Source organism: Mesocricetus auratus, unplaced genomic scaffold, assembly GCF_017639785.1.
Source record: "Mesocricetus auratus isolate SY011 unplaced genomic scaffold, BCM_Maur_2.0 Super-Scaffold_2245, whole genome shotgun sequence".
In the NCBI taxonomy this organism is placed as follows: Eukaryota; Metazoa; Chordata; class Mammalia; order Rodentia; family Cricetidae; genus Mesocricetus; species Mesocricetus auratus.
This window is the reverse complement of record NW_024429180.1, coordinates 5,249,053-5,271,500: the sequence shown is the minus strand read 5'-3', so window position 1 is coordinate 5,271,500 and position 22,448 is coordinate 5,249,053. Positions and strand designations below refer to the sequence as shown.

The window sequence follows — 22,448 nt, the reverse complement described above, 5'->3', positions numbered from 1 at the left end:
AGTGACACCTTGTCCGTAAGACCCTGCCCGCATAAACTCAGACTAATCAGGATGAACCCTCAGCAGGGATCCGATGCAAAGGACCCACGCTTCTCTAAATCGTTAGGCTCATCAACAACAAGAGGGGAAACGCTAAGACAGACAAGAGACAGCCTAAGGAGACACGTGACTAACTCAAACACGGACGGGAAGCTGAGCAGGAAAGAAAATGAGAGGATTTGGACCTTGGTCCACAGTAGCCATTAGTTTTGTTTCTAAAACTTGTCGGCCCCTAGAGGGAGCCCAAGGATCGCCCTCGGCTCCCTCTTTCTTCCTTTTCCCTGGGAGCTTTCGGATCAAAAGGAACCTGACTGACAGGCTGTGAAGATGAAGGTCCCAAGTCCAGTGAGTGTGCTATCACACACATCTACGGACCACAGCTGTTCCCAACTGGCACAGAGCCCACTCGCCATACCCTGTCCTCCTCACAGGACTCCCGTCCTCCTCCTCCTCCTCCTCCTCCTCCTCCTCCTCCTCCTCCTCCTCCTCCTCCTCCTCCTCCTCCTCCTCCCCCTCCTCCTCCTCCTACCTGGGTGCATCTGTGTCAGCCTTTCCATCCACAACTTGGAGCATTCGAGAATTTTAGAGGGGCTGGAGAGATGGCTCAGTGGTTAAGAACACTGGTTGTTCCTCTAGAGATCTTGAGTTCAACTCCCAGCACCCACATGGCAGCTCACAACTGCCTGTAACTCCAGTTCCAGGAGGTCTGACTCCCTCACACAGACATGCATGAAGGCAAAACACCAGTGCATATAAAATAAAGATAAATTTAAAAAAAAGAATTTGAGAAAGGGTTTGTGGATTAAGGCTATTTAAGCCTAACCACATAAGGAAAGAGCGAATTTCTTCTGGGAGCTGCATGGACGCATCTACCAGTGTTCTGTATGAGAGCCTGTCCAGACCGCCCACTCATAACAAAACAACCCCTCTCTCACCGGCTCTGCCTCCTGTGTGCCTCACGCACCCTGGCAGGAGGGGCTGTGTGTACCAGGCGTGGTGAGGTATCTGATCCTCAGGCCACAAGGCCGCCATGCTAACTAACACTGTCGCAAAGCAAGCAACACTTCGAGAACTTCTGGGGTAAGTACTCACATATTCTAATGCCGAATTCTTGGAAGTTAATTCTTTAAATTCCTTCATGAACATCTCCTTGACCTTCTCCATCTCGTCGAGCAACTTCTCCTCCTCTTCCTCTTTCCATCTATCAAATAACTTCAGAAAGTCGTCTTCTTTTGTCTTCTGCATTTCCTGTTCCTGGGATCATGTTAGTGCGTGTCCGTTAAAGGAAGGAAGCAGATGTGAGAATCTTAAGACAAACCATAGCTTCATCCCAAAGTGTCTAGTGCTTCCTCTTTGGAGTAGACCAGTATAACACTTCCTGAAAGAGTGGGTCTACATTCAGTGATTCTTCCGAATTGAAACATAGCTAGGGGAACAGACGGGCTGGCTCACCGGGTGAGGGCACTTGGTGCCACGCCCGACAACCTGAATTCGACCCCAGGACTCACAAGGTGGAAAGAGCCAACTCTAGCAGCTGTACTCTGACTTCCACGTATGTCCACCCACACAGGTATACTCAATAAATAAATGTAAACATAAAAAAAACCCACATTTGTAGCCTGGAGATACGGCTTGGTGGTTAACAGTGCTGGCCGCATAAGGACCTGAGTTCAGATCCCAGGATGGCCACACACAAGCCCATATAACCCCAGTGCTGTGGGAGTGAGACGCAGGAGGACTGCTAAGGCTTGAGGGCATCCAGCCTTGCTCCGGGGTTAGTGAGCAATCCTGACTCAAAGGAATAAGGTCTACGTGCACACACATGCACGCATACACGTTATACACACAACCAAAGGAATAAGGTCTATGTGCACATGCATGCACGCATACACATTATACACACACACCAAAGGAATAAGGTCTACATGCGCATGCACGCACACATACATGTTACACACACACCAAAGGAATAAGGTCTACGTGCGCATGCATGCACGCATACACATTATATATACACACATACCAAAGGAATAAGGTCTACGTGCGCACACATGCATGCATACATGTTACACACACATACCCCAAAGGAATAAGGTCTACGTGCGCATGCACGCACGCATACACATTATACACACCCCCCCCAAAGGAATAAGGTCTACGTGTGCACACATGCACGCATACACGTTATACACACACACCAAAGGAATAAGGTCTATGTGCACATGCATGCACGCATACACATTATACACACACACCCCAAAGGAATAAGGTCTACATGTGCCTGCACTCACGTATAAACGTTACACACACACACACACACACACACACACACCCCAAAGCCAGCATCCCTGTTTCCCGGCATCTTTTAAAGCACTAGTGAATGCACCGTCCCCAGCACAGAACCTGTGCCCTACCTTAGAGAACCGGACTGCATGGGCGTACTGGGCAGACTCCAGCTGAGACCTGGTGAGCTGCAGCTGCTCCTTCAACATGTCAACCTCCTTCTGGAGCCTGTCCGTCTGCGCCTTCGTGTTATACTCTGTCGCGGCAGGAAATCTAGTTAGAATCCAGAAAGTCTAGTCTCCTATGCACTGGCCTAAAACCCACAGCTCTATGGATCAGGCAAAAGAAAACTTCTATTATGCCACGAGCCAAGCCCTGTTCTTTAGCGTTAACCTGGAGCCCTCCGTGTGATCAGACATTTCATTCATCTTAGTGGCTTCTTACAGCCCACTCCCTGCACTAAGGTTGAGTATCCTCAGGGACAGCGTGACAGCCCGGTTTCCGGGAGCGGTCCTGGCTGTGACGCCCCACAGGTACTCTGGGCTCTCACACATGTCGGTCCCGCTCAAAGCAGAGAAGCAAAGGGTTAGCCTTCCAGTGCCACAACACCAAAGCCACTCAGTCAACATCGTTTTGCCCCCCCCCCCACGTTCCTCAGGTCCCTCTCACTGGTCACACAGCGGGCTGGGGGACTCAAGACGAAGACTTGGACAGTCATGTGTCAACTAGGGCAAACGCGGAAAAACTGAGAAGGTGACACGGGAGGCAACAAGTGAAGGGGGCGGGGGCGACTTATCATGTCCCTGTACTTACGTGAGGGTGTACACGTGACTGAATGGGTGTACACGTGACTGAATGGGTGTACACGTGACTGAATGGGTGTACGTGTGCTGTGAATGTAGACATGAAAGGTGTGCAAACCAAAGCAGAGAGTCAGAGTCTCAAAGGGGACCTGAAGAAATAATGCTCGTCTCAGAGTCTGAAACGCTCTCCGACGCGAGTATGAGATAGAGTTAGCGACTGGGACAGAGAGACAGAGGTCAGCTTCACACTGAAGCATGGTAGTAGACAGGTCGGTTACAGGCAGTTCAGAGTCCCCCACGCCTCCAGGGGTACCCCTTACTCGGGTCGGCGGCCCATGCTTTGGAGGGAAAATGTTCCGCCGTCTGTTTTGCTTCTGCCCCGAAGCACGATGGGGCTGGAACAGAAACAGACTGGCCCCAGACGAAGGAAACCAGTACATCCCGATGAGAGCACTTCTGTGGGTCGCAGCCTGCCCTGCTGGGGGAGGAGGCCGCACCTTCTTGGGAGCACGTTCACACGATGGGTGAGAAGGCTGACCCCTTGGTAAACGGCGGAGCCCCCGCCCGTTTCTGCGCCTTTATTTCTGCCTCTACGTTCTAGCTACTCCCCATCAGCACCCAAGCACATTAATTCCCAGGGAAGACAACTTCCTCTCATCCCCACGTTTCGGGGGGGGGGTGATATCGAGGGTCTCTTCCTTTCCTCCCCTGCACACACTGCTAACGTACAGACCCGTGTTTGTTAAAAGCATTTCCTCACCGACTGCCAACCCGGTTCACTCAAACGGGCCCATTGTCTTAGCGCCTCTTTGAAGCTGCTGTGTGAACGCCAACTACCCATCTGCATCCTACTCTTTGCTCCTGGGACATTTGATATATTTGACCCCCCCGCCATCTTCTAGGAACAAGACCTCACACTCTCCGGGTCAGCCTCAGGGGACGTCCTACCTGCCTTTCTTGAGGACCTACGTTGGGAGACCTGCTATTGGCTCTGGGTCTTCTGACCTCTGGCTGGACGGCTTTAGCCAGCCCACTGTCCTCCAGAGACTTCCAGATCTCTCCTCCACCCTGAGCCTCTCCATCTGCAAACTTCAGCCGTGAGACTTGCACGTCTCTCACCTGTGTGATGTGAATGTGCGGCCAAGGCAAGCCCTCCTGTCTCCGCCTTCTTCTAAGAGTCTTCCCACCCTAAGCGTCTATCACAGGAAGTGTCCATCCACACAGGGGTAAGGCCCTGTGTCCAGCACGAGCTCTTTTTATCTCCCTCTGCCCTGGAGCCATCCCAGTCTTGGCTTCTTCAGCTTCTCCCTTGGCTCCTCCTCATTCTTCTACAGGCTCCCTCTATTGGCCACTTCGGGCTGTGTACTGGCGGCCAGAATGTTCTCTTTGAGGTACAAAATTCCATCGTCCTTCTCCTCTACGGAAAGGTCATCCCCTGGCTTCCCACCGAACACAGGTCAGGGCTTTCATCACCGCCTGAGATGGGTCCCTCCACCCACCGCTCCGGACTTCCCACACGCCACTGCCTTACTGACACCATTCCTCCAGTCCCCTTCCTGTCCTTCAAACACACGGTGCGGCCTCTTCCCTTGCCCCTAACCGTCAGCAGCCCTTGTACCTGTGATGCCCTCGTCCCTACAGCTAGCCAGACCACCTGGGATGATTCCCCCCCCCCTCCGTCTTCTTTGTCCTCTGCAGCCTTTGATACTGTCTTTGCATCTGGCACTTGGAAACCGCTGGGTTGGTTCAAGTGTCTCTTCGGCCCTCCGTTTAAAGGAAGACCCGAAGGGCCACTTCTCCAGCCGTGTCCCGTGTCCTCAGCCTAAGGGCTCGGGGTTTTCTCACTGGGTGAGCTCGGCCTATGAGACTTCCTTTCAAAGGGGTTGGGAAATGCCCCAGACCCCGGGTCGTTGAGAAAGGGAAAAAAGGAAGAGGAAGGAAAATAGCTCTGATGCGGAGTCCATGCCTTACCGAGGTGAGACTCTGCAGTGTGGCGGCGTTGAATGTGGCTTTGTAGGAAAGCCTGGTTCATAAAGGCCTTGTCACAGAAATGGCACTGCAAAAGAGAGTGACAAATTTAAGCGTTTACAGCGAATTTCCCCCATCGGCTTGCAGTAAAAACCAGGTATCTGAAGCATGGTCTCTTGGCAGATTTCTTCCTAAAAGATACAGATGCTCGCCAGTGATATAACTCAAAGGGAAAACGTAAGGTAAGAATGCTTCTCCCAGACTAGAACAAATAAATATGTCTTTTGACATAATTTCTGGAATGTTTTTACTACATCAGTTTATATTATTTTTCTACCGATTTGTTCATGGCAGGAAGAGAGACTGCACCAGAAACCAGCCCTGCTAATAACTTGACATAGGATCCTAGCTTCCAAATATTGTGAGAATAAATGTACATTACTAAAGCCATCCAGTTGATGTTATTTGTTATGGTGGACCTAGTAGCTAACATAGGTACATACATACGCGTGTATGTGTTTGTGTATGGAGTGTTTTAGAGTTAAAAATGCTCTCCTATGAATATGCATGCTCATAAAAATCTTCCAAAGACATACTGTATACAACAAACAGAGGAGAACACAAGGAGACAAATACTTCGTCTGAAACGGATGGAGGGAAACTATTGGGAAGAAAAGGCAGGGTATGACCTCCGGGAGTTGGTCATACTCCGGGGACTGTCCCCACACCAAAGAGTACGTGCCAGCACTAACTGAACTCCGTTGCTTTGCTGTGTTTCAGGGGACATCGAGTTGGGCGGGGGTAGATCTGGCAGGAGCTGGGGGAGGTGAATATGATTAAAAAAAAACAATGCTATGAAATTCTCAAAGTTAATAAAGCGTTATGTAAAAATAATTGGAAATATAACTTTTTTTTTCAAATCTTAAACTTCCCCCAAAACAGAGGATGGAAATACAGGCAAACCCAAGCAGCACACATTACGTTTTACAGGTGGGTGAATGTGTCAGTTACACTGTTCTATGGGTTCTTTCTATGCTCATTATTAGTTCATGGTTTGTGCTTACTGGTTTTTTTTTTCTTTTAAAATCTTCCAAATACGGATATTCAGAATAAGGTTGTTTTGATTTTTTTCTGTATATTATAAGTTTTACATAACAAAATATTGAGGGGAAAAGACAGTGGTGTATTGCCACTGTAACCCTTTTACACATTTTGGTTGCATACAATAAGTCACACCCACATTCTCAGTGGGGCGGGGGAAGGGAAAGTCTTCAAGAAACTTACATTCAACCTTACATGTTTCATTTTTACTGCACGGTTGCTGTGACCTCCTGAAGCAATAGGAACTGGAGACAAAGAGAAGTGACGAAGGAGCGAGACCAGGATTTCAAGGTGAACTTGATCCCATGGTTTGCCCGAGCGCGTCGCAGAGGGTCCAGGAGCTCCGGACCTCGTCTGCGGAGGTGGCAAAAATTAAACTGCGGGCAGCCGTGTGACTTTTCTCATCGTGGAGCAAGTCGGCTCCGGCGTTGTTTCTGTCTGCCACACGGCTTCCCCACCTCACTCTCGGGGTGTTTGGCTAAAACAACAACGAACCCTATGTGAAGCGTGGCCCCCCTTAACGACGGCGAGGACCTAGAGACAGTGACCGTCCCATTTCACAGAGCGCACACAAGGGCTGAGCGGTCTGTTAAGGTCTGGCGGTTGAGACACTGCGCCACTGTGATTGGTCTACTGGAAAGCTAAGTGGCCAATCGCAAGGCAGGACGTGTAGGCGGGACTTCTGGTCAGAGAGCGCTCTGGGAAGAAGGAAGGAGGAGGTGCCAGTCAGCCAGCGAGGAAGCAGGATGCAGAGCACAGGTAACCGAGCCACGTAAAAGAGCGTACGTTAAAGAGTATGCGTTAATTTCAGCCAGAAGAGCACGTTTAAAGAGTATGCGTTACTTCCAGCCAGAGGAGCTAGCGGGACAAGCCTGAGCTGTAGGGCAAGCTTTCTTAATTGATAGTACGTCTCCATCTTCTGCGAGCTGGTGGCCCGGAGAACAATCCGCTTGGGATTTGAACCCACCCAGTCCCTAGAAAGCTTCCCCGTGACTGTTCTCCGCGGAAGCAGAAGCAGGGGACCTGACTCTGCAGCGCATGACCAGGGTTCAGCCTGCCAGTCGGGCCAGAAGAGGGGGGCCGCAGGGTGGAATACGCCCACCAGTAGAGACGTGATCCCCACACGCCTGCTTTCGTCCAAGTCCTGCAAGCACCCTTCTCGGTCATGGAACTTCTGTGCGCGCACACAGACCCTCGTCAGATTTGTCTGAGACTGAAGGTATGGCAGAACGTGAGAGGATGAGGGTGGGGGGAGCAGGCGAAGGTGAGGAAGAGGCGGAGAGATATAGAGGGAAAACCTGGAGCCAAGCTTCCTTTTGAAGCCTGAGGACAGACAAGACTCATTTAACTCACATGGCCCAGCAGAACACCGATTCCGTTGACTCCTCCCCGAAACCGCCAGCCTCCAGCCTCCCAAAGGTGTGGCCACTCCCTAACAAGGGGAGTCCCTCACCCCTTACCTCTGGAACCAGAACCCCTGAGGCATCACAATTCTGGCAGGTGAGAGAAGGCCCCAAGCGTTTGTTAAATGGCATCTTCTCTATTTAAGAAAAAAGTGTGTGTGTGCGAGTGTGTGTGTGTGTGTGTGAGCTCGAGCACATGCACACATGCTAGAAAGGTGACTTAGTGGTCAAAAGCCGTGGCTGTTCTCACAGAGGACTCAAGTTTGATGCCCAGCACCCACGTGACAGCTCACAAACTGTCCGCAACTCCAGACGTGACTATGACCTGTGCAGGTACTGTATGCATGTGGGTTATGGGCACACATGCAGGCAAAGGACCCACTCACATAAGATCACAATGAACGAGTTCTTAGGAGTGTCTGTGCGCGCGCACATATTAGGAAACTTACAGGATAGTCCAGTTTCCATGTGACTTTTTCCAAGCACCCTCGGTGTTATCTCCTCCACCCCCCATTCTGCTTTGCCCTCCTATGTCCCTCCCCACCTACCCCTCCCTCCCTTATCACCAGGCCACGATACTACCTGTGTTCTACACCATGCTCCTCACATCCGTCTCCTCTCCTAATGGTCTCTCCCTCTGGCTTCCTGACTTCTACAGGTACTCCACGATAAACACACAAATCTAAAGATCCAAAGCATTTGAGAAAGGGTATGTGTTTGTTTGTTTTTTTCTGGGTCTGGATTACCAAAATTATAAATAAAAAATAACTATAACTGCAACTATTAAAACTATACTGACCAATTTACCTGCAGAGCTCACAGTTTCAGTGTTTTTCTCTTTACAGACACAGTAAAATTCCATTGTGCGTATATGGAACAGTATCGTCGCCCATTCCACAGCTAGTGTTTTTTCTAGTTATTCCACACAGAAAGAAGGATAATTCTCCTCCCAGAAACCTTGGGTTTTTAATCAAACGAAGGCCCTGGAAACAGGTGTGGGGATACCCTATAGAGTTGCTGCAGGGGGTCCCAGGAACCCCCAAAACAATACAGTATGTCACCAGTGCTCTTGGTTACCTACTGGGACATGACTGGTAAGGCCACACTTTGATTACAGGACTGGGTACTAATCTGGAAGTCCCTTCCCTGGTGGTTAGCTTCCACGGTGCCATAAGGCCCCATGAGGGAGAGGAAGTCATCAACAGTGTTACTCAGCTGTGAACCCTGCAAGTCATAACAGCCACCGGCCTGAAAAGATAATGCCACTTAGTGCAGTAGTGGCATGCGTGTCACTGGAGGAGCCAGCAGCTCGGGGAACACGGGCGAGAAAGCAGTGAGACTGCAAAAGCCAGGTAATCGGGAAGATTCCTTAGAAACGACGTCTTCTGGACAGGACGGGGCCGCTGTATTCATAAGCTCCCAGCAGCCATGGCTGCCAGCATAAGGCCAGCGCAAGGTCAAGCTGGTCAGCATCCCAGCTTGGAGAGAGAGCAGTGAGCACACTACTCTTGATGAGCTTACAGGCAAAGGGAGAGTCAGTTTTCCCCTGCGGTGTCCTCTGTCCGCGCTGCAGTAGAGGGGATACCAGCCCACAGGACAAAGCCCAAGGTTGGCTTTTTATGGCAATAGATTAATTTTAATAACTAATTAATTAATTAAAGCTCCCAACTGTACCCTAAAGTCAAATGACTGAACAGAATCAAGTCTCCTTCCCCTGACTTGTTCTGCTGACCAAACATAATCTGGAGTTTCAACAATTTTGCTGTGCACTCTGCTCCCCGCTGTAGTCTCTGAGCACCCGACTCGCCTCGCCCCGCCGCTGCAGCGTCCCCCACTGCAGCCTAGGGCGTCTTCGCCTCCACTACTCACTGAGCCAAAGTGGTCTAAGGGTTTTCCCACAGATGAAGCATAACTCATCACCGGAGAGCCACAAGGAAACCCGAACCTGGGTGTCCACTGAGCCCTCACACACACTGCCTGCTCTGTCTGCATCCCAACAGGCAGCCGCTACTAACGTCCCCACTTTCCAGGGGGGAAAGCGAGGCTAGAGATTGAATTACTGGTATTTATACCCAAACCTGTGCAGTCTGACTGAGAAACTGTCACCCTGAAGTCTTCGTAAACAATGGTGTTTGCCACTTTACAGAGGACAGAGCACCCGCACTCCTAAGTAGGAAAAGGTGATGCCTTCGTGTCCCACAGAGCCAGCATCCAGAGTCTGCCAAGAGCTAAGAGCCGAAAGGCGTCATTGGTTGAACAAAGTCCTTAACTTTGTATATTTCCACAGCATTCATATTTCATCTGCGAGGGAGCTTCCAGCCATGCCCCCTCCCCCCACTCATCATTCATATTTGAAACCATCACTAGTAATTATTTCTACGGTGACTGGAAGAATGAGAGATATAACCTTTTGGTAGGAGTATTAATATATCACTAGACTACTACCCAAACTAGAGAGCAACACACTTACTGCCAAAGTTGAAGAAGAAGTGATTCCATTCATTGTACAAAAAAAAAAAGGAATCTTAGCATTATTTGTAAGTGTGTCATTTTTAAACTGCATTTGTAAAACAGGCCGCTAAGGACATCAAGTGTCGTTTGGAGAGAGCAGCACCTCCAGGTGTTCTACCCAAGGCATTCCCTGGTCTTCCTCACCGCGTTCATTCTCAACTGCTCCCCAACCTGAAGGGCACGTCTTCCAGGATTTCTGTGGGATTTATTTGTCTTACCCACTGTGAATTGTATCACTTTTCTGCCTAGACCCCACATCCGCAACACCGAAGTCTGCTTCAGCTCCTGCATTCCGAAGACCACTTGAAGCCATTTAAAGAGTATCCCAAATGTGTAAGAAGTAAGTTATTTCGGTCAAAGCCCGAGTCGGTCCCTTCTCCCAATTCAGCACACACTGAGCCTCCCTAATCTGAAAGCCCCAAATCCAAAAGACTCCAAAGCGTAGACACCTCTCTACAAGTCTCAAATTCCACACCCAACTTCACGTGACAGGCCTCAGTCAAAACACAGGCAAACTAAAAAAAAAAAAAAAAATTACATAAAACCAACTCCGGGCCATCACTATAGGTTGTATTTGAAATATCAACCAGTTTTGTATTTAGACTTGGGTCTCATAGGCTGGAGAGCCTTTACTGTTCTCAGAGAGGACCCGGGTTGGAGTCCCAGCACCCACATCAGGTGGCTCACAAACCACCTGTAACTCCAGCTCCAAGAGCTCTGACGCTCTCTGGCCTCCTTGTGCACCCACACTTAGGTAGGCACACAGACACGGAAATACTTAGATTTGAGTCCCGGCCCCAAGACACCCCATTCGGTGAATGCAACCATTCCAAATTTCAAAACATTTCTGGTCCTAGGCATTCCGAAGCAAGAGACAGTCAACCTGCACATTGATCTCAAAGTTGCAATTATTTATCCTGGGTTCAGTGTCTAATTTGTAACAGAAGTTATATGATCAGATTCAAAAGGTGTTTAATTCTTTAAAGGCTAATGTTTCAGCATTCTTGTCCTTGGTAACTGCACACATTTAAACTTCAGGTGCCTGCAACTCACCGTGAGATTGTTTCTGTGTAGGAACAAAACAAGCCTAGAGGATTTTCAGAAGTGTGGCAAATGCAGGTAACAGGGATCTACTTTGACTCTTTGTCATTTGGAAGAAAACTTCAAGTTTTTAAAAAGGGTGGGGGAGCCGGGTGTTGGTGGCGCACGCCTTTAATCCCAGCACTCGGGAGGCAGAGGCAGGCGGATCTCTGTGAGTTCGAGGCCAGCCTGGTCTACAGAGCGAGTTCCAGGACAGCCTCCAAAGCCACAGAGAAACCTTGTCTCGAAAAAACCAAAAAAAAAGGGTGGGGGAGGGGGGACCCTCGCATACCGAATCATATTCCGGGTCGTCTGGGGGGCAACCTCAATAGCAATTTGCACACAACTGATTTTTTTTTCCCCACAACATCTATTGTAAGAAGGAAACAGGCTCAACAACCAACGTTTGGATAACTTCATAAGCCCTGCAGACAATAGCAGATACCTATAATTATCAAGCCCTTGGTGGCTGCAGAAAGTAATGGAACATTTTTTTTTCTCTGTGGATGAAAATGAGTATTCTTTGCCTTAATCTGTGTTCTCTGTGTACAAATCTCTGGGAAGAATGGGAAAGGTTGGGTCTCCTACAGTGAGCGGGCCCCGGGCCCCGTGTCCCCCACCTGGTAATAGCTGGCTTTGGCCTCAATCATCAGCTGCTGTGCGGATAGCATCTTCTTCCTGCGCTTACACTCGTCCTTGAGCAGTTTGATCTCGCCGGCCTGCTTGGCGAGCAGCTGCTTGCTCTGCTCATAGTCGATGAGGCTCAGGCGCAGCCTCTCCTCCACCAGGTTGAGCTGGGAGGTGAGGAACTCCTGGGAATGCATTAGGTATTCGATGGTGAGCTGCGCCAGGCGGATGAGCTTCAGCAGCACCGGGTCCACCCCGGACTGGCAGTGCGGGCACTTCTCGTCCTCCAGCTTGCAGAAGGTGATGTTCATGATGTTCTCCTGCAGCGTCAGGACATCCACAGCGCCGGCCACCTTGTCCACGTCGATGGCGCTCAGCCGCCTCCAGTCCACGCTCTCCAGTCGCGGCCGGAACTGGAAGAAGGGCAGGGGGCCCGAGGCCGCTCTGGGGGGGACAAAGGCCATGGGGGCCGCGCCTGCCGCAGAGGCGTCGGGCCCCTCGGGGCTGTTGGCCAGAGGGTAATAGACGTGCTTCTGGAAGGGCTGCGGAGGAAGAGAGAGCGCGGCGGGAGGAGGCGGGCAAGCTTACGAGCCGACCGTCCCAGCCAACCCCACCGTCCCCGCCCTGCATCCCGCACAGGTCCCTCCCTCCGGCCTCGCGCGTCTTACCATGCTTGCAAGCCAGTCCGCCCGCCTAGGCTTGCATTGGAGGGGCGGGGCGGTGGAGTCTACCTGGCCCGGGCCGCCTCGGGGCCGCCGCCGCCGCCGCCACACCCCTCGTGAGCTGGTGAAGGCCCAGACCCCCGCTGCTGCGGCGGCGGCCTAAGATCTGGGCGTCCAGGACGTTGCTATGGCAGCGCCCAGCCCCGACCTGGAGCACAGGGCGTGTCCGCCCACGCGCGTTCAGCATGCGCCCAGGGACCTGCGGAATCAGAAGGACAAGGGAAGACCTCTAGGACCAGCCGGAGACCCACACTCCTCATCCACCCGGAGCGGGCATCTCTTGGCGGCCACCCCCCCACACACACACATCCCCCTCCCGGGGCTCAAAGGACAGGTCCGGGAAAGCCGCCTAAACATGCGTGGGTTCACGACTCCAGAGTCTTGAGTCCTGGCCGTGGTCTTCTAACTGTCTACCCCTTTGCCAGCATTAGGTTTTGAGATTAGAAATGCACATTCGCCTTTATCTTTTCCACACATCTGGAACACGTGTAGCAACAGAAGTTATAAAGTTAACAGAGAGCATAACGGAGAAAATCTGGGGCAGGACGTTCTACGTGCTGACTACAGTGTTAATTATCTGGAGATATATACATACATACATAGATATATACATACATGTATACATATATACACACACACACACATTTGCCAATTTTAACGGAATTGTACGTCTAAAATTAAGAGTGTATTTTGTATTACGCCACAGCAGAGTTAAACTACCAGCCTCTAGCCTTTCTTTCAACATAACTTTTTAAATGCTCCACCTCTGTGGATTAACTTTGACATCTTGTCAAAATACAAACCAAACAGCAACTAGCCCAATATATGCAACAGTCTGTCATTCCGAAAGCATTTCTCAAGATGTTGAAGTGGGAAATGGATGGGAATTCCAACGGTCAGCGTTCTACCAAGGTAACTAACTGGACCACAGTATTTACCTTACAAATCTGTGTCGGTGCTGCATTCTTTAAAAAATCCTAGCAGTGACCTGCAGACCCCAGGCCTCTCATTGTGGGGGTCTTCTGGAGGCTGCCAGTGGTTACCTCGGAGATCAAGGAGCCGAGGAAAAGCCAGGCATTCCTCAATCCACCAGGGAGGCCCTGCTTGGACCAACCATCAGGAAATTTTTTTTCTTTCCTAACAACCAGATACGTGAACAGAAGAAAGGAAAAATACAATTCACAGTAACTAACTTGAAGTTAAGTTGCAGCCAACAGTTCTGAGCACTTTCCGAACAGTATAGGTAAATCCACAGGAAAGTGTCCGGGAAATAAAACGCACTTCATATAAGGCATGCATTCACAAAATTCCGGGGCTGGGCGGAAAAAAAAAAAAAAAAACAAACTGATTTTACTGCAACCTAGCATGAAAACCCTGAGCACACAGACAGTTTAAAAGATTGACCCTTCCATGTACATCGTTGACCCTGGTCCTCCGTTTCCCCATCTGTTGAAGCACTGGGCTACCGACCTGGCAGGTTTGTGGGTTCTGGGCTCCATCCACTGGGCTGGCGGGAACAGCAGAGGCGTGTTGCTCACCGCTGCGCTTCCAGTACCTAGTGCAAGCAAGAGGGGTGTGCTAGGGTTTAGAAAAGGAAGAAAGAAAGAAAAAGCAAAACAAACAACAACCCAAAACGGCCGAGAATCGGGTGCTTGGTTAAAGAGATCATGGCCCCAGGCCACATCCCTGGCATTTTCTCTGCCTTTGGCCTGCACACTTGTTCTTTTCCGAAAACCCGCTAAGCTGAACGCGGGGAGGCTCGCGCGCTCCCCCTGCACACCCAGCAGGGACGCGCAGGCCCGAGCTACAGTCTTGGCGGTCACCACAGGCGCTCAGGGCATCTGCGGTTAGCCATCCTTACCCCCTAGGTCAGATCTCGACCACAAGATGGCCGGAACAGGAAGGCAGGGGGCACACTTTCCTGTTCCCCCTGCTCCCCACCCCAGGCTAGGTTCCCAGCCTCGCGCGGCCGCGCCTCCTGGTCCTGGGATCACCGCACTGTGCGGGCGGACCCGATGAACCCGAAAAGACAAAGGTTTTCGGGAAGCCGAGTCCTAGAAAGCCAAGGATGGGTGAGGACCGCGGCGGATCTGCAGCGTTGCGGATCTCAGCGGGCAGAGGAGAGGAGGAGGCCCGACTTCGCCTGCACAGACGCGAGATGCTCTGTGTCCTAGAAGCCAGGCGGGCGCCTGGCGCATCCCAGACCTCGGCTCACCCCAGCTGCGCGCTCCTGGGCGAAAGCCGGGCGCTTCAAGCCACGGGGCGTCACCAACAGGGCCCCAGATGCCGGGATTGCTGCTGGCGCAGAGGCGGGGCAACCGAGCGGAGAGAGGCAGGCCGGCTCCTTCTTCCAGGGTGCAAGGCAAAGCGTGTCTTGTCTGGGCAAGTTGTGATGAGGCGGGTAAGCCGGGCGTCGCTTCTGGTTCTCCCAGGCTCCAGGCCGTGGGTGGCGAAGGCTGCCCCACCCCCCTCCCGCCCCTTCCCCTCCACGGTCTTCTGGTGGCTTCTCCTCTCCGCTACCCCGCTCGTCTGGCAGCTGGGCGGGACCGTCCGCGCCTAGACCGCAGCGCTAAAATGCGCTCCTCCAATCCCGCAGCTGCTGCGGACACGTGACGCGACGCCGGGCTCGGTTGCTAGCTCTGGGTGCTAGCCCCGGGAAGACTTTTCAAAAAGGAATCCAGACCCACTGCTACCTTCTAGTGATTCTGTGAGCTCGCTGCTTCCTCTGAAGGGCAGGTGAGAATTTTCTTCTGGGAAGAAGAAGATGAAAGAGAGAGAGACCTTCACGAGTCCAGTGCGGGATGTGCTCTAGAGCCAAGAAAAGTTGCGAATAGTCCTTAAACCTGAAGTTGGGACCGGCATGATCGTGCAGCGGGGAGAGGAGGGATCTCCGAATGCTCTCATAAGAACGCTGGGTTATAAAACTAACAAGATGACAGAGCGGAGGCTTTTAACACACTGGATAGAAGATACTATTATTTCTGAAACCGATCCTACGCGTGGACTTTCAGTTAAATTGAGATACAATAAACTAATCCAATTTGAGGACTTTGAAGCAGTTACAAATGTGGGAGGTATTAGCACAAAATAATGTGCTAGTTAGTTTTTAATCATTTTGACATTAACTATGGACACCTAGGAAGACGGAACGTCAGTTAAAGAATTGCCCCCATCTGGCTGGCCTGTAGGCATGTCTGGGGGAGCATTTTCTGTATTGCGGTTTGATAGTGAGGGTGGTTTCCATAGGGAAAACGGACCAGCCAAAGAAACACACTTTGGCCCTGCAACCAGAACCAAAGAAATGTACCCTGACCCTGAAACCAGGGCCAAAGAATGGAATCAGAGCCAGTGAAAGAAATACACCCTGTAGCCAGGCAGTGGTGGCGCACGCCTTTAATCCCAGCACTCGGGAGGCAGAGGCAGGCGGATCTCTGTGAGTTCGAGGCTGGGCTGGACCGATAGCCTCCAAAACAATACAGAGAAACCCTGTCTCGAAAAACCAAAAAAAAAAAAAAAAAGAAAGAAAGAAAGAAAGAAAGAAAGAAAGAAAGAAAGAAAAGAAAAAAGAAATACACCCTGGCCCTAAAACTAGAGCCAAAAGGCTAAAAAGGACCAGAGAAAGAAACACACTTTGGCCCTGAAACCAGAGCCAAATCTGACCCAACCCTGTGCAGAAAACTAACCAATCCCTGAGCAGGAGATCTAAACACAGGGATTGTAATCTGACCAATCTCCACCCTGGAAATCTCCGCCCCCCCTAAGAAACCCTATATAAACCCTGTGTCTGTTCAGCTTGAGACTGTTCTTGCTACCTGTCAGCCACTCTACTGGATTCTTCCCTCCGAATAAACCCATTTCACGAGCTTCGGGTGAAGACCTTATTTTGCAGTGGAGCAAAAGCTACCCTAGGCAGAGCAGCAATAGCAGAGCTGTAACACTTCTGCTGGGGAAACCTCCCCTGGTTAGGAGCAGAGCTGAACTGTAGCAACTTCCCTTGGGGAAACCTTCTCCTGCCAGAGCAAAACTGCTACACTGGGCAAACTTCCCCAGCTGGAAGACCCTCACCTGCCGGAAGAGAAACCTTTCCCTGAGGCAGGACTGTAAGCAGCTAAACTTACAGCGGCCTGTGGTAGTCCTTGACTCCCGAGCTCCAGGATCCCTTTCCAGCTGAGCTGTGTAAGTCAGTATTCTGTGACTCAGGAGTGCCAGAATACCTGTGCCAACCAATCAATCCAAACGCTTACAGTTTCACTCTTGGGCAGGTGAAATTTGGGTTGTATGAAAAAAAGGAGGAGGAGGAGGAAGAGGAAGAGGAGGAGGAGGAGGAGGAGGAGGAGGAGGAGGAGGAGGAGGAGGAAACTGAGCAAGCAGGAGGAGCAAACCAGTCAGTCAGCAGCTCTCCAGCGTGGTCTGTGCTTCTGCTTCTGGGTCCTCTCGGGGCTCCTTCCTTAACCTCCCCACCCGGGGTTCCCTTGACTGCAGATTTGGTCTAAGCCCTTTCCTTCCGAAGCTGCTTTTTGGTCAAGGCAATCGTCACAGCCACTAGAAAGTAACTTCATGTGGTATAACAGTTTCCCTGAGAATGAAAACCCTCCCCCCTGCAGGGAAACTGTTATGTAAGCATGAAAGTCAACCACTCGGAACAGCTACAGGAAGTTCCTGAAGCAGAAAAGTCAACCACTCAGAACAGCTACAGGAAGTTCCTGAAGCAGAAAAGTCAACCACTCAGAACAGCTACAGGAAGTTCCTGAAGCTGACCAGACCCATGAGGCTCCTCCCTGCCAGAGAAAGCAACAAAGAGAGCGATCTCTCAGACTAAGTAAAGCTGAGCTGCATGCAACTGAGAGCAGGCCCGGAGCCTGGGAGAAGCAGGAACCAGCAGAGCTTCCTGGAGGGGTTTACAACAGTCACGTGGAAAGCACTCTCCAGCCTGCTGAGCTGCCTGCGGGCTGTGCAGTGTGCTCCAGTGTCCCAGCTTTGTGAGCTGTCACCCTGCAAGGGGTGTGTGGGCCTTGGTGATGCAGCTCCCAGAGACATTTCTGCTCCTGTGAGTAACCCCTCCCCATATTCCTGTGAGTGACCCCTCCCCCATATTCCTGAAGCAACCCCTCCCCCATGTTCCTGTAAGCAACCCCAGTAAAATTCCTTTACCAGGTTGAATTTTTGTGGTATCCATACTTTTTTGTCTGTTGTGAGATTCCGATCTGGAGTAAGCAGACTCATGTTGCACCTCTTCAGGGAAAGTTTTGTTGTATGATGCTGGGACATCTATCAAAATTATTTTTAAATGAATTGTCTAAATAAACATACTAAAGGAGAATTTCAAAGTGGATAACTGATACACAAAAGAAATATACTTTATATGCTATCTATAAGAAATCCACTTCAGCTAGGCATGGTGGTGCACTTTTTTAATCCTGGCACTCAGGATACAGAGGCAGGAGGATCTATGTGAGTTCAAGACCAGCCTAATCTACATGCATTCTACTGCATTGGTTTTGCTTATCATTCTTAGGAACTGAGTGTTCTTTTTTTTAAATATTTTATTTATTTATTATGTATACAACCCAGAAGAGGGCACCAGATCTCATTACAGATGGTTGTGAGTCACCATGTGGTTGATGGGAATTGAACTCAGGACCTCTGGATGAGCAGCCAGTGCTCTTAACCTCTGGGCCATCTCTCCAGTCCAGGAAATGAGTGTTCTTAAGTGACAGAACAGCACACATTATTCAACTACAATAGGTTTTCTTAGCATTAGCTAGTGAGTAAGAAGTGTTTAAAATGACTTTGGAGTTTTGAACTCAGCACTCAAGTAAACTTTAGAGAGTGATTCTCAACCTTATTCACCCTTTAATACAGTTACTCGAGTTGTGGTGACCTCCAACCATAAAATTATTTTGTTACTTCATAACTGCAATTTTGCTATTGTACGAATTGTAATGTAAACCTCTGTGCTTTCCCATGGTCTTAGGTGACTCTTCTGAAAGGGTCACTTGACACCCCCCAAGGGGGTCACGACCCACCGGTTAAGAAGCATTGTCATAGTGAGTTCCAGGATAGTCTGGGCTGCATAGTGAGACTCTTGCTCAAAAAGCAAACAGACAGACAAAGGCGAAGGTGCTCTTTAAATGTGAAGATTATGTAGATTAAATGTGACAGTATAGTCGGTTGTCCTTGGTTGGGGGTAGGGCCACTTTGAGGTGGAGTCTCCCCTGTGCCAGGCTGACCTCAAACTCACCGGCATGGCCACCATCCCGTTTATGCGGTGCTGGGTATTGAAGCCGAAGCACTCCACCAACTGGGCCATTTCCATTGCCCAAGAGTTAGGATGCTTGAGAGAAGTCACAACGAGGCAGGTGATACCAAACGGGTTTTTGCAGGAGCCTATGCTCTAACTCAGTGCATGGGGAAGGCTTCATAGACAGGTGGCCAGAGAATATGGCGGACGGTGGCCTGGCTGCTGCTCCTGGGTGGTCATGTGTGGATGCTGCCTGCCGCTCAGATGTCTGTTTTCTGACTGCAGCTGTGTCTGTGTCGGACAATGACAGCAGGTCCTGGCTCTCCGTGCTAGGTTTGCAAAGGATGGTGAGCGTCACTGGACCCCAGAAAGGTGAAATGGCCTTCAAATTTGGCCACTTTGCACATGTGGGTTTGCATGAAAGTCACAAATTAGGAGGAAGTTAGTGGTTGTCTAGCGAGTGTAACCCACTAATGCGGTGACATCGGGGAAGACATCCCTGTGACCCAACTGGACCTCCCTACTCCCTCTCGTGGGGCTGGGGCTTACATCGTGGGGGATGTTGTTTCAAAGTTTAAAAAACCATTGAGAGAGAGAGAGAGAGAGAGAGAGTGAGCATACAGTTGTGTTCACGTATGTGTGATGTGTGAATGAGTATGGGCAATTGTGTTTGTGTGTGTGATGGGTGTCTGAATGAAGGCAAGTATGTGCCAGTCAGAGGACAACTTTAAGAATTTGTTTCCTCCTCTGCCATGGGTGGGTCCCCAGGGTTGGACCTGCCGGGCTTTGCCCAGGAAGCGTCTTGTCATGCAGAACCATCCCCCTGGCATCATGGGGGTCTTTTTTTGTTTTGTTTTGTTTTGTTTTTCGAGACAGGGTTTCTCTGTGGCTTTGCAGGCTGTCCTGGAACTCGCTTTGTAGACCAGGATGGCCTCGAACTCACAGAGATCCGCCTGCCTCTGCCTCCCCATGGAGGTCATTTTAAATTTTAAAATTTTATTTCTATGTCTGCGTTCGTATGCATGCCACGTGTGTTCAGGTGCCTGCAGGGGTTAGAAAGGGGGGGGGGAGGCAGAGGGTCTGCCTGAGCTGGATTTACAAGCAGTTGTGAGTTGTACAACGTGGGTGCGGAGAACTGAACTCAGTTCCTCTGGAAGCAAATGTTAGCCAGTGAGCCGTCTTTCCTAGCTCCAAGACATATTTCTTTAAGAATATAAATTAGCAAATTCCCACATATTCCTTGAGCTCCTAATTCTTCAATATACTACCTGACCAAGCTGGGTCTGTATTCTGGTCATCATAGCAACACCAGGACTTGGTTCCTGAGAAGGTAATTGTTAGTTCTCCATTGCAAAATTGGCGAACTTTCTTTTGCTACAGAAGGCAGAGTAGGGATAAAGTCCATATTAGTGTGAACACTTCAGACCCTTCTCTGAGCCGCTATCATGCTTTCTCTGGTCTGCTGGTAGACTTGTATAAATAGATGTGTGCTCTTACCCTGGAATCTACGATAGAAAAGAGTTGAAATGATGAAAAAAAAAAAAAAAGCACCGTAGCAGGTGTCCAGGTGGTGGCGATGCCATGGGCCTGGTGACCATTTCAAGAAGCTCTGAGCTAAGAGGTCTTGTCAAGCCTCTTAGACATTGCCATTTCGACTCTTAGTACCTGCTGTCTTTTGATCCGCTCTCTAAACTCTGTGGGAGGGACAGGAAGATTGTGAGCCTAAGTCACAGGTCAGTTTCTGCAGCAATTGTTCTATGTGTTCATCTTGGAACTCTAGATGGAAGCAGTTTATCCATCAAAGTCACAGGAAGAATCGGGATACTTGTGAGGTGAATTCTTGACAGTTCATACAAAGTTTCTGAGCATCCATCCACCCACATGGCAATGGGAGCAACCAGTGAGCTGGCAGAGGTCCAGCTTCAGGAGTTGAACCCATCCTGTCCTAATACTAACGAAGTCTCACATCCTCTCGTCTCCATCAGGGTTTACTGAGGAGTAGGAAGAAAGGCCAACCAAAATGATCAGGACAACGTTGCGTTAAACCTACGGCCTTAAAACAGCAAAACAAAACAAGACGCAAACATGAAGCTAAGGAATCTAGGTAGCATCTAAGTACAGACGACAAGAGCAGGGCTTGGGGACGGGGAGGCCTGTCACTTCTCATTCTGTGTGTTCTTGCTGACTACATCACCAAGGGTAGGTCCTTCCAGCACAGACTTCTGTTACCAACAGCCACCACAATCGGGTACGTCAGAAGCGTTGCATAGGGTAGGTCTGTCCATTGTTGTTCATACAAGTTCAAAGGACCAAAGGTATATAGAGTCAGTGACTAGGGAGGTGGCTCAGAGGTTAAAAGCACTAGGTGCTCTTCCAGAGGTCCTGGGTTCAATTTCCAGCATTCACAATGCAGCTCACAACCGTCTGTAACTCCAGTGCCAGGGGACCCGACACCCTCACACAGACATACGTGTGGGCAGAACATCCATGTTCACAAACTCAGAGTTAACGGTATATGTAGTCCTTAACTATTTCCTCAGACCACCATTTCCCGAAGGGTGCTTACTCTCAGGCACCAATTTTATTAGCTAAGCTGGATGTTTGCGCTCTTTTGACTTACATATTACTACCATTAACTTATGACATGACTCTTTCGTGCTCCCAAGAACCTGACAAAAATAATTCCACTGAGAGAAGGCGTGTAACAGCTTGAGAGATCAGATTTTTCCGGGGCCCATACTAATTTTCTTCCCTAATGGAATGTACACTTCAAATCTTTGTTGTTGTTGTTATGTGTCCATTTTCAATGTTGTATTTAAAACATTAAGGCACAGAATTGCAGATTCCAGATAAATTTTGCATGCTAATGTTATACTGAGAGTGGGCAACAGGTAACAGGTGTACTGATATTCAAGTTATTGTACCAGCCGTTTGATAACTGGTAGCAAAATGACCTTTCTCGGGAAATGTGTTTTCTACAGATTTCCTACATACACACTTTCCATTTATATGCCTTATTGTGAGATCATTACTTGAAGAACAAGGCAATAAAACATGTCATACATGATCAGTAGTTTTATGACAGTTATGCTGTGGAACAATCTTTGGACACTGAATATGTGCAGCTCTCATTGGTTAATGAAGAGCTGACTGGGATATAGCTGGGCGAGATTTGTCAGGAGAGAGACCCAGACTAGGAAGACTCCGGGAAGAACAAGCGTGGCATCTGAGGGGTCATCCGCCGATGCAGAGGAAGCAGGAGATGAATATGTCATGTTGAAAAAACGGTACTACCCTGTGGTAGAGCATTGATAAGAAATACGGATTAATTCAAGCTGTAAACACTACTTAGTGAAAAAGCCTCAGCTATTGGCTGAACATTTATAATATTAAGTCTCTGTGTGGTTATTTGGGAGTGGCTGCTTGGACACAGAAAAACTCTGCCTGCATTTAATTTGGATTTCTTGATTGTTAAGAGGGTTAACCAGTCCAGCTATTTAAGAGGATGCTAGAATGCACCGGTGTCTCCCGTATGGACTGAGAGCCCTCCTGAAATGACAAGATGTCTCTGTCTCATTCCTGACACCATTAAATAGCTTTCTAGAAGCAGGGGTACTGACAGAAGACATCTATTATCATGAATATAGGGCTGACTAGGAAACACTTCCTT

The 22,448-nt window shown here is 49.7% G+C and overlaps 1 protein-coding gene and 1 long non-coding RNA gene across 5 annotated transcripts in view; one reads left to right on the top strand and one right to left on the bottom strand.

The window, feature by feature from the left end:
- The window catches only part of Dzip1 (DAZ interacting zinc finger protein 1), a 50,341-nt gene extending 35,339 nt beyond the window's left edge, over positions 1 to 15,002 (bottom strand). The window contains exons 1-8 of one of the 4 annotated variants that reach the window (XR_005877237.1): positions 14,753 to 15,002; positions 14,008 to 14,092; positions 13,476 to 13,674; positions 12,484 to 12,736; positions 11,809 to 12,357; positions 5,097 to 5,181; positions 2,454 to 2,578; positions 1,132 to 1,293 (exon numbers count right to left, since the gene is read on the bottom strand). Coding sequence is in view for 1 of the 4 variants with exons in the window: in XM_040745704.1 (XP_040601638.1) it covers positions 1,132 to 1,293; positions 2,454 to 2,578; positions 5,097 to 5,181; positions 11,809 to 12,357; positions 12,484 to 12,486 (924 nt within the window). In the remaining 3 variants the exon portion in view is untranslated. The remainder of the gene's footprint in view (positions 1 to 1,131; positions 1,294 to 2,453; positions 2,579 to 5,096; positions 5,182 to 11,808; positions 12,358 to 12,483; positions 12,737 to 13,475; positions 13,675 to 14,007; positions 14,093 to 14,752) is intronic. The other 3 variants (XR_005877222.1, XM_040745704.1, XR_005877226.1) reach the window with 3 other exon arrangements.
- LOC110339707 lies at positions 5,181 to 11,382 on the top strand. Its single transcript, XR_002381718.2, has 4 exons — positions 5,181 to 6,083; positions 6,431 to 7,694; positions 10,358 to 10,448; positions 11,147 to 11,382. It is a non-coding gene; the product is annotated as an uncharacterized LOC110339707 (long non-coding RNA).
- Positions 15,003 to 22,448: the final 7,446 nt, after the last annotated feature.